The sequence below is a fragment of the Gopherus evgoodei genome, chromosome 13 (assembly GCF_007399415.2).
Source record: "Gopherus evgoodei ecotype Sinaloan lineage chromosome 13, rGopEvg1_v1.p, whole genome shotgun sequence".
Lineage (NCBI taxonomy): Eukaryota > Metazoa > Chordata > Testudines > Testudinidae > Gopherus > Gopherus evgoodei.
Genome location: NC_044334.1, coordinates 8,834,419 through 8,848,536, shown reverse-complemented (window position 1 = coordinate 8,848,536; position 14,118 = coordinate 8,834,419). Strand labels below are relative to the sequence as shown.

The 14,118-nt window shown below is 52.0% G+C and overlaps 1 protein-coding gene across 20 annotated transcripts in view; it reads left to right on the top strand.

Moving 5' to 3' along the window:
- NCOR2 (nuclear receptor corepressor 2) overlaps positions 1-14,118 on the top strand; it is a 402,926-nt gene that overhangs the window by 311,988 nt on the left and 76,820 nt on the right. For all 20 annotated transcript variants that reach the window (XM_030583492.1, XM_030583491.1, XM_030583488.1 and 17 more), the window contains one exon: positions 7,365-7,507. In XM_030583492.1, coding sequence (XP_030439352.1) covers positions 7,365-7,507 — 143 coding nt within the window. The remainder of the gene's footprint in view (positions 1-7,364; positions 7,508-14,118) is intronic.

Sequence of the window (14,118 nt, the reverse complement as noted above, 5' to 3'; positions counted from 1 at the left end):
TCAGGGAGCGTCAGCACATGAAATACAAAGGCCTGTCAGGGGAGCGGGTTGGTAATGACTGTGATTTTCTGCCTATGGTTGAGTTTTGAACGGATTTTTCCTTTAACAGTAAGGGAGCAGGAATAGCACCTCAAGCAGGTGATAAAACAGCCAGATTGTGCTCTAGCGGCTGCTTCGTGCTGCCTCCCTTCTTTGGGAGTAGCCCTGGCGAGGAGGAACCGTGTTTTCCCCAGAAGACGGTAAATGTCCCTCTCGGATTGTGAACGTCGGAGGGAAAACTGGCTCCTGCTAAAGGCTCGGAGACGGATACTGCCTTTCCCTCAGCTGGGCCTCAGGGGACGAGTGGCACAGAGAAGGTAGCGAGGTCAGAGTTCAGCGGGACGAAGACGTAAATCCTACCAGCGGTGGAGTGGGCCGCTCTAGAGTTCTGTGACTGAAGCGACTGGAGTAGGCCAATGTAGCCAAATCACCAGGGTCTCTCGCTGACTGATGGGCTGCTACTGCTGTGTAACAAGGAGGCTAACTTGGGTCGGGGAAGATGTGGAGGGTTAACAGAAAACATGGTGAAGCGTTAACATGGCTGATGTCCTAGAAAGCCCCTCAATAAGGGGAGACCTGGGGTTAACATGGGCCAATCTCCTGTGAGCTACTGTCAAGGGAGAAGAGAGAGAGACCACACTAGAGGGGAACTCCCTGGCCATTGCAGCCAGGGGAGTCTGCAGCAAACCGTGTCAGACTTGCTCGGTTTGCAGTACTGTGCCGTGCAGGGAGATCACACAGCGGCCGCAAAAGTCACCCCATCCCCCCGGCTGTGAGCACCCCTCTCTTAGCAAGGGCCGGGAGATTCTCTTGTGAGGATGGAGAGAGTTTCGTTGCAAGTCTCCTCGCAGCAACAGAACATTTTACGGATGCTTGAACCAACAGACTTGGCAGGAGCCAGAAGCTCATAGGAACAATCTAGATCTCCAGGCTGGATTCTGAGGAAGAGTGGCCCAGACAGTGCAGGTTACAGCTAGCGAGAGCTGGCACTTACCGAAAGTATTGCCAGCCCTCCATAAACACCCTTGGAGGAACTGCCATGGCATACGTTTGCTGTATTATGCTGTGCGGAGAATTCCCTGCTACTCTCGTTGGCCTGGAACCAGAAGTCCTGTGTTCTGTTCCAGGCTCTGCCACTGATGTGCTCTGGGACCTTGAGACTTGCTTTGTGCCTCGGTTTCTCTACTTGCAAAATGGGGCTCATAACATTATGTACAGTCATGCACTTGATAAAGCACGGTGTGATCTGCAGGTTAATTTGGCTTGTGGTGGAGCATAGTTTTTCAGAGCACTGTGTCCAAACTTGTGTACCTTTCAGACTGCTGTTGGAGGGGATGGCGTAAACTTCAGTTCTGTACACACTGCCTCTGTAATACTGGCCATGGTCGGAGAATCCCAGCCCCTTCCCAGTAACACTCCATCCCCTTGGCTGCCAGGTTCACCAGGCAGGCTGCTGTGCTTGCAAACCCGCGCCGGTCTCCATCAGCTGTAGGAAACGGTTAAAGGAGCACGTGAAGGGAGACGGGGTCAGAGGGGTCTTGGGAGGGGTGTCGCAGTAGGTAGTGTAGCGCTTTTGGGATGAGATCATTTTGTTAAGTGTAACCTTGATCTGTTAATCCAGTTGAGAGCCCGTTAGGGGACCCTTTTGTGGGCTCGCTCATGCGTCGTCGTTTTGAGAGGCGAGACCTGGGTGGGGCGAGGGCAGCCATGCTGGAGAGCCGGGGGAGAAATAATCAAAAAAGGCTGTGATTGTGGAGAGCTTGAACGAAAGCCACGCTCTCCGCAACGCTGCTTTCCTCTGTCTCTCACGGTCCAGAAACCGAATGCGCTTTAAAGTGTTCTCGCAGATCTGCACACTCCTCTTCCTTCCTGCCTTCCTTTCTCAGGCACTCCAGCCTCAGTTTCCACAGACCAGGGAAGAGACTGTCCCCACCCCCATGCAATCCCATCTGCAAGGACTTGGGGTGTGTCTGTCTGTCCCTGTCTCCCCTGCCCTTGGAAGGGGCTGAAGTTATCAGACCCCTTGTTGGTCCAGCGTTATCTGTGCGCTCTGTTTGTTTTCTCTGCCTCCTCTCCCGGGAGCCCTCTGACCTTGCCAGATGGTAGCGACCTTCAGTTGAAAACCGAGGCAGAGGGGAGACGTGTGGGGAAGGTCCAGTCCGGTTCAGAAAAGCCCCTTTGATTCATTTCAGAGCAGAGGAAACTATTAAGCAAAGCTTTGTTTTCCTGGCTCGCCCCCCCTGCTGTTGACATTCAGATGAGAGAGAGCGAGTGCGAGACAGAAAGTGAGAGAGAGAAAGGAAGTGGGTGCCAAGTTGGCCGCACCCCTTGTCAGCTTGGGTCAGTGCCACATTCGTTATTAATGCTCTGTCTAGAGGTCACATTCAGACAAACCGAGCCTCTGGGTCAGCCAGAGGAAAAGATTAGAGCTCGTTTGCTGCTCCGCCGCACACCCACGGCACCGATCTCTTCCCGGCCCGCAGCTGGCAGGAGGGAAGCTGCAGCACTCGACTGCTTTGCCTTTTTTTTTTTTTTTTTTTGGTCAGCATTGGGCGTCTCTTGAAACTGCACAGACTCTCCTCCCCGTACCCCTGGGCTGCTGAGCGAGGAGGTGAGACCGAGGGGTGAGGGGGGGGAGAGAGCGCCGGGGGGAGCAAAGCAACTTCAGTCCACCTTAACAAACGCTGCGCCAGACCGTTGGAAAGCTCCGAGGAGCGCCCAGGGTGCCTCTCGCGCCCCAGTGGGGCAGAGAGCACTGAGGACGGAGCATGTGTTCAAGGCAATTTCTTGCGTCAGGGTCAGGCGCCTCCAGCTTTTAAGACCTGCTTTTAAGTTACCGTGCAGTAGCTGCCCTTGCTGCCCAGGGCTGCTAAGTGCCGGAGCCCCCAGGATTTAAAGAACCAGCTTTTTTTTTTTTTCCTTCCCTTTCGTTGGCTGCTGCGAGGGAGTGAAAACAAAATGAGCGGGGAGGATATGAGTCAAGAACTCCCAGCGCTTGGTAACAAACTGCTCTGCCGCGCGGGGCTTTGAAGAAGTGCTCTCCCTGTTTATTCTGGTCTGCCTGCCGCATGCTCGGAGCAGCTTTTCTGGCAGGTGAAGCTAGACTCAGAGAATGTAAGTACAGCCATAGGGCAGTAATGAAATGCTGAGCATCTGGGGTGAACGTTAAGGATGGGGCGAGCTAGTGTGTGTGCGTGTGCGCACTTGTGCACACACCTATCCTCTCCTCCTCACCAGTCAACGCAGGACTGATTAAGATCTGGTCGGCTGGTTAGTCAGAGTTTCAGTTGTGGTGCTAAATGAGTGTGTGCGTTTTGTGAGAGACAGACCTGCGTGTGGCAGGCTTGTGTGGTAGAGACGGGGTGGGGATGAAGAGTACGTCGGGGGGAGGCGGTGGGGTGGGGTGGAAGGGAACAGTGACGTGACGTTGCTCAGCAGAGCACTGATGGTGCCTGGCGAGTGGCCTGTTCGCCAGCCAGATCCAGGGCAGCTGCTGGCTGCTCCCACCCTGAAAGTACAGATAATTATAGTTTTGGGAAGCAGGTGTTGCTGTTTTGTTCTCTTGCCTGCAAAGATAAGGGCGTCTGTCCGCACTGGTTTGATCCTGCAGGGGGAAGGTCTGTCTGTGCTTTGGAAACATGCAGTCTCTTCCTCATGAGATAGATACAGACAACTGCGCAGCTCCCTTCCTGCCAGCTGGATGCTTGCCTTCAGACCCGCACCATTCGCATGTGTGGAGACCGGGCACACCACACGCTGTCCCCAGCAGGCGAGGGGAAGGGCGCTGAGCTTCCCAAGGAGCTGGGCCTCGTGGTGCCGCTGGAGCGGGTGACTTTAAATTGAACAGGCTTCAGCACAGCGTTGTGATTGGGAAGCAGCCCTGCAAAACCGCTGAGCGCAGCGCACCTGACGAATGGAAGGGCAGCTGAGCGACTTCTTACGTGCAGCAAGACAAGGTCAAGCTGCACTTGGAAATAGAGTGAGCATGGACGCACCCCGGCACACTAACAGCCATTGCAATTAGCACATCCTGCTGCCCTGTACTGTGCAGCGCAGTCGTCTCAGAGGACAGCACAATCGTACAGAGAATGGCGCCTGTTGGGGACGCAGGAACCATTGTTACTATTCAAGGCCCTTGCCCGAGATGTAGCTTACGATTCCGGCCTGGTCTGTTACCCTGGGGATTAAGCCCTCCAAGTAGCAAAGAGTGAATGGATTGATTCATTTGTTCATTCTGGAAGCGATGATGAATCACAGTGCATGGGGCTGGCCTGCTTTCCCCAGCCATGTTTAGCCGTCCCTAGGGGGGGAAGGATCTCGCTGGCTAGTCTCTCTCAAGGTTGGTGGCAAGATGGATTTGAGAAGTCTCAGTTGAAAGCAGCAGCAGCCGAGGTCTTGTCTTTAAATGGATCAACGTTGGGTGTTGTAGAGCTAAAACTCAAACCCGATTCTTCTGTTGCCCCCGCTCTGCTGTGCATGGCAGGTCTGTTACATGCAGTGCAGTCAGGGCTGCAGGGCCATGCGAGGGTGCAGGATATGGGAACTTTCACTCGTCGTTCCTGGCTGGGCTTGGGTTCACCCGGAGGTGGATGAGTATTTATCCAAGGGCCATTTGGCCCAGGTACTCGTGGGCATCTCTTTGGGGCAAATCCCACGCCCCTCTCTCCTAGCTGGCATAGGGCCCTCGTCTGCCATGGAGCTGGTGTGCTTCTGCTGCCTGGGATTTGGGGATCACTTCACTCCCAGAGCTCCCTGTGCCCCAGCCCTCTGTGGGTATTTAAAGCTGGGACTGCTGGCTCTGCAGCTACACAGCTCACCCACCTGCCCGGACCCAGGGTACCAATTCCTACTTTCCAAGCCCCTGCCCTGATCCCAGGGGGGCACTGCTGCTTCAGCTGTGTGCACCGGCTCAAGGGTTTATCCCTTAGGATGTTTTATTTGTCAACTTTGGGATTCACAGAACCAATGCAGCCTTTCTGGAGTAGGCCCTGCTCATAAACAAAGCCGTTGTTAGTTGGTTCCTTTGTTCGTTGCTAGAGCACTTTTAAAGGGAAGTATTGCGTGGGTCCTAAGGACATGCCAGGGGCTTCCCTGTACCATGAACGCGGACTCTGCCTGTGATCTCATCAGGGGTCTCAGGCTAAGCAGGCTAAGGCCTGACCAGTATGGGGATAGGGGACCTTCAAGGAAGCCCATCCAGTGCTGCAGGAGGGTCTGTGTCTCTTTGCACCAAGAGAACCCCAGCTTGGTGTCAGAAGTCTGTGCCGGAGGGGCTAGGCCCAATGGGCAAGACAGCTTTTGCCAGTTCATTTTGGGTGCTTCGCATGTCCTTAAAATGTTGCTTTTCATGGGGCTTGCAATAGCCCCTCTTTGCCAAGCGTGTTAGAAGGAACATGGCAAGCAGCAGGCAAAAGGCAAAGGAACGTGGACCGACGCAAGGGCCAGCCGGTCGCAGTCCCACTGACAGGGCAGTGTGGAGCCTGCTGGAGCTGTGCAATATGTCTCGTCCTCAGGGCTTGCAGGCAACCGGATGGCAGCTACCTAGCAGGCCAGCCCCAGCCCAGCCTGGCAGTGGGGGAGGCGCCAGGGCCTCATGGACATCTCGGTGGGTCAGAAGGAGGAGCGGGGTTAGGCTGGCTTATTGACATGCAGGCAGGGGAAACCTTAAAGGGGCCACACACCCCTGATACAGAGCTGCTGGCTAGATTTAGCTTTGAGGCCACTGGGCAAATGAAGTCCCCAGACTGGCAATCCATCATGCAGGAGGTACACAGACTTGTAAGAGGGTAGGGATCCTGGTTCAGCTGCAGTGGCCTTGCCTGCTGCCCTGGCAACCTGCACAGTCCCAGGGGGCAATACAGGGGCCACCAGGGGCTATGATGGTCTGCTCGGGGCTGCAGGGTGCTCATTAAATGAGTGGTCCATGGCACCCCCACCTCAGGCTGGTGTGGATTCTCTCGCTCCCTGCACCTTTATACACTGTGAGCTCAGCTGGCCTCTGCATTCCAAGGGGAGGCTGGTAATTTCCCTGCTTTTCCTGTGTTTGGCCTCCTCCCAGTGCAAGACGTGAAACTAAATCTTTGGCAGTGCCCCAGGTTTCTAGATCTTTCACTCTCCAGGTTTCTCCCTCCTCGGTTCCGCTGGCCTCTGGTTTCTAGGGGCAGCGTTAGCATGTCTCTCTCCACAGTGCCTGTGGCAGGCATGTTTCTGTGTGTGACCATCCCTCTGTGTTGTACTGGCTGGACCCGTGTCTATTGCGTATAGCGTGTGTATGAAGCAGAGCCCTGCAGTAGCATTGCACAGAGGAAGGGTGGTCCAGTGGTTAGGGCAATAGCTGGGGAATCCGGAGACCTGGGTTCAGTTCCCTGCTCCACCAGGAACTCCTTGTGCGACTTTAGGTAGATCACTTTGTCACTCTGTGCCTCAGTTTCCCTGTCTGTAAATTGGGGTAATAGCATTACCCATCTCTCAGAAGTGTGGGGAGGATAAATACATTAATTTTGGGGAGGGGTTTAGATACGGTGGTAATGGGGGCCATGGAATACCTTGGCTGATGATTAGCTCCTTCCTACCTCCATGCCCCCCCCAGTCTCAACAACTATCCTCCATTCATGCATCCTGGTGCCGCTCCATCTGCCTGCAGTTGTCACCCCTGGCTTGGTGCCTGACCTGAAAATCTTCTGCATGTGAGCCCATGATTTAGCACTGATTTTCCCTCTGCTTCCCCCTCCTTCCAGCAGTGGAGTTGCCTGGGTGAATACATCACTGCATTTGTGTCTCGGCTCCTTTGTTTGGGCCCCTCCTGGCCGTCTCTGCATGTGCATCCAGCCCATCCAAGCCTGTGGGCTCCAGCTCTCAGAGAGTGGAGGATGCAAAGAGCCTTTCTCCATCCCCGTTAGCCCCCCGGGTAGGGACCAGGCATAACTGCAGCCATCAGGGAGGAGGGTACATGCTTTCACCTTCCGAAGGGGTAGAGCAACTGCCTTCTTGTCACTCCCGTGTGGGGTGCTGTGACTGTGCTGCCCCCAACATGCTATAACGGTGCGGTCTGACCACAGAGCTGTCAGCATTATTGGTAGATGCAGCTACAGTGCACTTTGTTCCCCAAGACTGCTTGGGGTAATGCTTTTCACCTGGAAAGAAAAACAGGAGCCTCTCTCTCATCCTCTTGGCCACGGAAGTCTCGCAGACGGGTGCTGGTGACCATATAGTCCCAGTGGAGTTTGGTTTGTCCAGGGGGAGTGACCCAGCCTTTGTGCACTGTGCCACCCTTGTGAGCGTTTATTTTGTTTTGCCCCCCTCTGATTTTATTTTCCTGGTTGCAGGTCTCCTTGAACATGGGCGGAACTGGTCAGCCATTGCCAGGATGGTGGGCTCCAAGACTGTGTCGCAGTGCAAAAACTTCTATTTTAACTACAAGAAAAGACAGAACCTGGACGAGATCCTGCAGCAGCACAAACTAAAAATGGTAAGCAGCCCGCCACAGCCCGCTCCAAGCACCACAGATATTTCCCGGCAAACAGTGACACAGCTTCTGACATTCCCAAGTCCAAGGGAAGTTTTTCTTCCCTGAGAATTTACTGGGTGAAAATCACAGAGCCCAGGCTTCAGCTGATGGCTTATAATGAGAAAGGGGGCATTTGTCCTTCAGCCTGTGGTATTTTCTGGCTAGGTTGGGGGCCCCTGTGGGACACAATGACCAGGTCTCAGACTCACGTGCTACACAGTGAGAAAAAAGGAGATAGAAAGGAGAGAATAGCCATTGTGTATTGTGATGCATAGCCAGATTGTGATCCCAGTTACAGCTGTGTGAATCCATTGACACCAGTGGAGTTGTACCAGTTTACCCAAGTTTTACAGAGATCAGAAGTGAGCCCAGCTCCAAAACGTCTGTTAGTCTATAAGGTGCCACAGGATTCTTTGCTGCTTTCCCAGTAATACTGTTCATTTCCAGTGCAGTCTTTCACTACTGCTTGTCCCGTGGTGGCTCGAGCACCGAGTATAAAGAAATTAATGGCAAACTGGCCACAAACAGACAAGAAAAACCAAACCCCACAAGGTTGCCATCCCAATATTAGAAGGAAGGAGGTTGAGTCTCAGAAAGAACAATCATTGGGACATCCAGACACAAGCATGGTCCAGTGGCCTGGAGTTTGAATCCTGACAGACAGGAGTTCGAATCCTGGCAGACATTTTTATTCCTTCCATGGCCCGGGGCAAATCTCTTAACCTTTCTATGCATCAATTTCCCTGTGGTAGAAAGGGGATGACAATTCTTTCTTCCCTCACAAAGTCCACTGAATAAATTAATTGGCATTTGCCAAGCACTCTGAAGATGCAACGTGCCACTACAGAACTGCTAAGTATTATAATTATCATTTCATTTGCAGAGGACCCTGGGGTTCCGAGCTTCCTGGCTAATAGAATTCACATGGCGTAACCCCCCAGGGAGTGCTTTGGAAAGGAAAGGGACAATGTTCAATACAGGAATCTCTGCAGCAAGCTATTACAGTGCGAATAAAAAGACAGGAAGGCACTCAGCTAGGAATTGAATATCCTAGTCACTCTATAGGAACAAGAAGTAGAGCGGGCAGTGGTGATTCTTTTGATCATTTCTCCAAGCTGAGAGATACTCTGTGTTCCTATGTTTCACTCAGTTGTGTTAGAAACAAAGCAAACAAACGGTACAAAGAAAACAACACAAACACCTACCTAAAGAATGGGATAAAACACTCACACACACACACAGGCAACCTCTCCGAATAGAGCTATATGTTATAAAGATCTAGTGTTTGTTCCTTGGGCGAATGGGATGTAAGATCGCTGAACTCAGTAATAGAATCAGAGTTGAATATATTAATTTACTCTGCTTCCTAATATATCAGAAATTGCACTGCATGGGTGTTTTTCTGCAGAACCAGTTTTTCCCTCATCCTTTCTCCCCCATTCATATTGTTCACTAGCGCGTGCAGTTTAGATCATCATCATCATCTAGTCTTTTAAGCGCTAGGGGCTGTGGAATTTAGGTTTTGTATAAGAACAATGAACACTCAGCTGTTATTTATTGGGTTCTATTGTTTTAGGCAACAGCAGATGCCATAAAACTGAATAAAATAAAAGAACAACTGTGAATGAATTTCCACAGACTTTCCTTCCTAACTCCTAAATATATTCATAAATAAACCAAATCTCCTGATAGTTTCCTGTATAGAATCTGGGCATGCAAAATAGTCAGCTTTGACCACCCTCTCAGTGGAAGCAGTCAGAAGTCAGGCCAATATGTCATCAGGTAATTTTGCAGTGAAGTGTCTAGCTTATTCCATGACCTGGATGCCAGCAGCTATTACTGATCTCCCTGCAGATAACGTACAAGGAAACGGATAGGCTCTGCAATCCCAGTTTTGCTAGAATGTTTATTTAATTTAAGGAGGATAAACTCAGTGAGTAACGCTTGTTAATTTCTCCAATGTAACTTGTTTATGGTTTGTAGCACTGTTGCTAGGATTGGTAGAACAAGGGTTTAGTTACAAACTCAGATCTCAACCCAGCTTTGCTGAGATGTCTAGAAACCTTGAAGTGAACCAGAGCCCAGTTTTGGGCAAACCTGAGTCAGTGTATGGTTTAACCTATGCCAGTGCGTGGTTTTGAATTATAGCCAGATGAAATTCACTGTTCTGAATGGTTTCATCCCAGTGAAACTCAGTAACTCCAAGTGCTCTTCAGCTTAAGTCTGAGGATTCATTCAAATGTAGACCTAAAGCACAGCCCAAGGAACACGAGCCCTATGCAAACCAGGACCACAGCAGTGGTTTGCCCGGAGCCCTGTGTCCCCAGTTTGCTGTAGCTAGCACAGCTGTAGTCTGCACTCGTGCGCAGTGGGTGCGTTGGCCAGCAGATGGTGATTTTCAGGTGTGGCTTTCGGATCGGTGGGCATGCATGCCAGACTGTCGGCCACACCCCGGATTTGCCAGTGCCCATGGGTTACGAGGGCGCAGCTTGGAGCCTTGCCTCTGAAGAAAGACCCAGAGCTCGGGCTGAGAGACTTGTGCTAGTGGGGCTCATATTAGCATGCAAAAATAACTGTGTAGACACTGCGGCTTGGGCTGTCAAGCCCCCTTCCCACCCCACACACTTGAGAGCCTGAGCCGCAATGCTAGTGCAAGCCCCGGGCTGGGAGGCGGGCTCCCAGACATACCCAAAAAGGGAACCTGTGAGCTTGTTCTGCCCCCCAGGGCACCTCCCCCCTGCCCAGTCAGAAAGCAGGGCTGTGGCAGCTCCATCCTGTTTCTCTGGGGCACGGATGGCCCGTGGGCTTCCACAGCTTCTCCACTCATGCCATGCTTGGGACTTGAACTTTAAGGGCTGTCCTTTTCCTACAGGAAATAAACCTCACCTGGAGAGCTTCTGAGAGATGGATTTTGTATACTGTGTAGCCCTGTCTGCCTTTCAGCAGAGCTGTGCAGACTCCCAGACATCCCTCTTTCACTGACTTGTGACTGGAGGAGAATCCTCCTGGCAGTATTGGATTAAGACAGGACCAAATAAGCCGGGGATGGACTCAGATTTAACAGCTCCACCCCTGGAAATACAGACCTGGAGCTGTATATTGGCAGCCGCCCCTCTGAGCGGGGTCCCAGCCCAAGAAACACATCCGAAGGGCCAGTGCCTCTGATTAGGGTTGAGTCACGCCACCTTTAAGCTTCATTCTAAGTCTCTGTCTCTGAGCGTTTCTGCTCAGTTCTGTTGCGAGCACCTAAGATCTGTTCTTGGCATCAGCCTCAGTTAGTCCTGACCTTCTGCGCGCTCATCTCTTGTTTCATTAACCCCAGCAGTCAAGGGGAAAATGGGTCATTGTGATACCGAATGTCCTTTCAAGTTGCTCTTTCCCTGAGCCGTCAGAGCTCAGAATCTCTCTCCGCGTGTGGGTGTCTGTCCCTTATGCTGGACTTGCCTGAGGTCGGGGGATAATATGGCTCATATTAACCTATTAAACTGAAGGGTCCCTACAAGTCCTTGCAATATGTCCACAGAGCACCCAGCCATGTGCTTTCCTCAGTCAATTAAGACGGAACCTGCTCCCTGTTAGATGCTACCTCAGAATCCAGACAGCTCCTAGATGGGCAGGATCCTGGTGCTGATCCCCACGGGAGAGAGCTGCCCTTCTCAACCCTCTGCTCCCTTTTCAGAAGCGGGGGGTGAGCTCTTTTTGCTGCCCTGGAGGCACTGTAGGCTGGGGACCCCGTTCACTCGCTCATCCCATGGGCTGAGGGAAAGAGTTAGGCAGATCCGGTCACCCCTTCCTATTGAAAGGCGGGCTGTCCCCTTCCATGGGTGTCTGGGCTATGACTCCCAGCTGTGGAACAGAGGCCACGATTCCTCTCTGCAGGTGGGGCCCTGTGGGGACCGCTCCCCCACTAACATGGAGCCTGACCCAAAGGCCACTGAAGTTGGAGCAGGACTGGGACTGACACTGGGTTATCATATTGGGCGAAGGTCGGCGTTCTCTACTAGAGCGCACCGTCCTGTGACCCCGGCCCGCTGGCCAGATTTAGCCCACCCTTCTGGGGTAATGGAATGTCCAACGTAAAATATTCCAAGGCCCTCACAAAATGGGTCCCACCCATGGCCCCTGTGGTCCTCACACCCTTCTCTCGGAGCTTTCGACTGTGTCTGTCCCCTTCTCAGGGGCCAGGACTCCCAGGGTTATCACCTCAATCCCCTAACAGAAATCCCAAACCCAGACTATACAAACTCAAACTAGATTCTGTCCGTCGCCTCTCTTCCCTCTCTGCAGCAGTGTTCCTCCACTGAGCACCTCCCAAGGCTCCCTCCCTGGTCCTCCAAACCTGCCCTTTGATCAGGGTTCACCACTCCACTGCTTTGTCTCTCTCCTCCCCTCAAGCCAGACTTCCCTACCCAGGATCCCTGGGCTTCCTCCTCTCTCATCCCAGAGCCTGACTGCAGAATCTGTCCCTTCTGCACTAAACTTCTTGCTTACCACCCAGCCCCTTCCCAGCTGGGCATGGTCTTGAATTAAACCTAGCTCTCTCCCTCTACCCCAGGTGCCAACAGATAACACAACTGGCCTCTCAGGTCCCCATTAACCCTTTCAGTTTGGCCTTAGCCCCACTTCTGATCCCATGACCTTGCCACGCTAATTCGGGAGTGCCGGCATCATACTTTTAGGGAAGGCTGAGACAGCTGCTGATGGGGCATAAATATAGTGACCGTTCTGTATCAGGAGCAGGGTTTTTTAAAGCCGCTTTGGCTGCTCGCTCCGTGTCAGATGGTGATCCCGTGAGGAGGCCACATTTCTCCGGGATGCTCCTTTCCCTTCTGGGGCAAATGGCCCAGGATGATGTCACACTGGCAGGTTGTGTCAGCTGTGTCCTGGCCACTCGGGGTTGTTCTGGTGTGGGGAGGGGAAGGGGGGAAGGCTCCAGTAACACCACACAGCTTGGAGAGGAGGTTGAGAAGAACTGCTGATTCTCATCAAACTTGGAGACAGCCTAATAGAGCTGGCTGGAAGCCAGCCATTGCAGCCACCTCAGGCGCCTGGCTTGGCCATTCTCCCCATAGGAAGTGGAATGACACACTAGGCACTGCGGAGTGCTAGGAAATAACCTCCCATGGGAGAAGTTCAGGGTTTGGTTTGGTTTGGTTTGGTTTATTTCCCTTTTGACATAGATGCACGTAAGCCAAAGACTGCAGTGGAGTCCTGCTCGAGCTATCCCATACGTTCCAAGGAAAAAAACCCTCTAGGACAAATCTAACAAGTCACTTTTAACAGGACACACTGTACGTTGAGCACCAAGGAATAGAATGGATGTGAATACCGCTGAAGTACTGATAACAGATCTCAAACTGAGCTCAAGGGACCAGAGCTACTCAGTTACATACCAAAGACAGGATGGAACGCCACGTAAAAGCATTTAATTTTTGCAGCAGATATGAGCTTCACCTCACTATCATCTCATTTATTTATTCTTTGTATCTAGCACCCTTGGATTTGGAGACTTACTGTGCTGGGCACCGTCCAAACGCATCGGTTCTATGGACAACCAAATTTTGCCTTTCATGCTAAATTTGACCGAAGCTTCTCTTCTCCCCACTTTCGCTGCCATGTGAACTGAACTAATGTCAGATGATCCATTGATCGCCCATCAGGGATTAGGGACCCATTGTGTTAAGATAGGCTACCCATACCCCTAAAGAGCTTCCAGTCGAAGTACATGATGACAGCAGATGGGCTGAGTTTGATGGAGTTACAAGGTGATGGACTTAGAGCAGGGATGAATTTGGCTTGATATGCCTTGACCAGAACCAAAACCGTAAAGCAGAACGTTTGTGCATGTGGCTTGAGCCTGTCACTGGATATGTCCCCCACCAGCTCTGCTTCTGGATTCAAATTGCTTCCCTTAAATATCTCACCTATGCAGTGGGTCTCTCGCAGCCCCAGAGCCCTGCCTGCCAGAGCATTCATCTCTGCATGGGCCAAATCCTGCTGCTTGTCATTTAGTGCAAACATAAAAGCCAAGTCTGGTGTTGATGCAGGGGCTTGTTCCCAGCTAATTTCCCAGCATAAGATCCCACTCGTCAGCTTGGCTGAGTCACAGACACATGAGTAAGAGAAGCAGTAAGGTGAAGAAGGCTTTGCCATAGTAACGCAAGAGCTTTGTCATCACATTAGCATTATCTGAAGCCCTAACTACGAGCTGCTGCTGCAGACAATAACATACAATTATTGAATTGTTCCCTTGGCACAAGTTGATGCTCTGACAAGTTCTTCCCGGGGGAGCGGAGATTGCAGAAAGAATGGGGTTACCGCAGAAGTGGGTGGGTCGGGTCCCAGGGCTCTTTGATTCCATGTGTAATGTCTCACATAACTTCTCAAGGGCTTCCACCCTCTCCTGCCCAGTTCAATACAAAATGGTTCAAACGGCAGAGAGTTGCTGAGCAAAAGCAGTTTGTGGGGTGTAGGGGAAAGGTATCAGTCACCCACAACCTCGAGATCCAAAGGCAGAGTTCGCATTGCTGCTGCAGCCTTCATTTTCCATCCACTTAAATGCTCGAAGTACG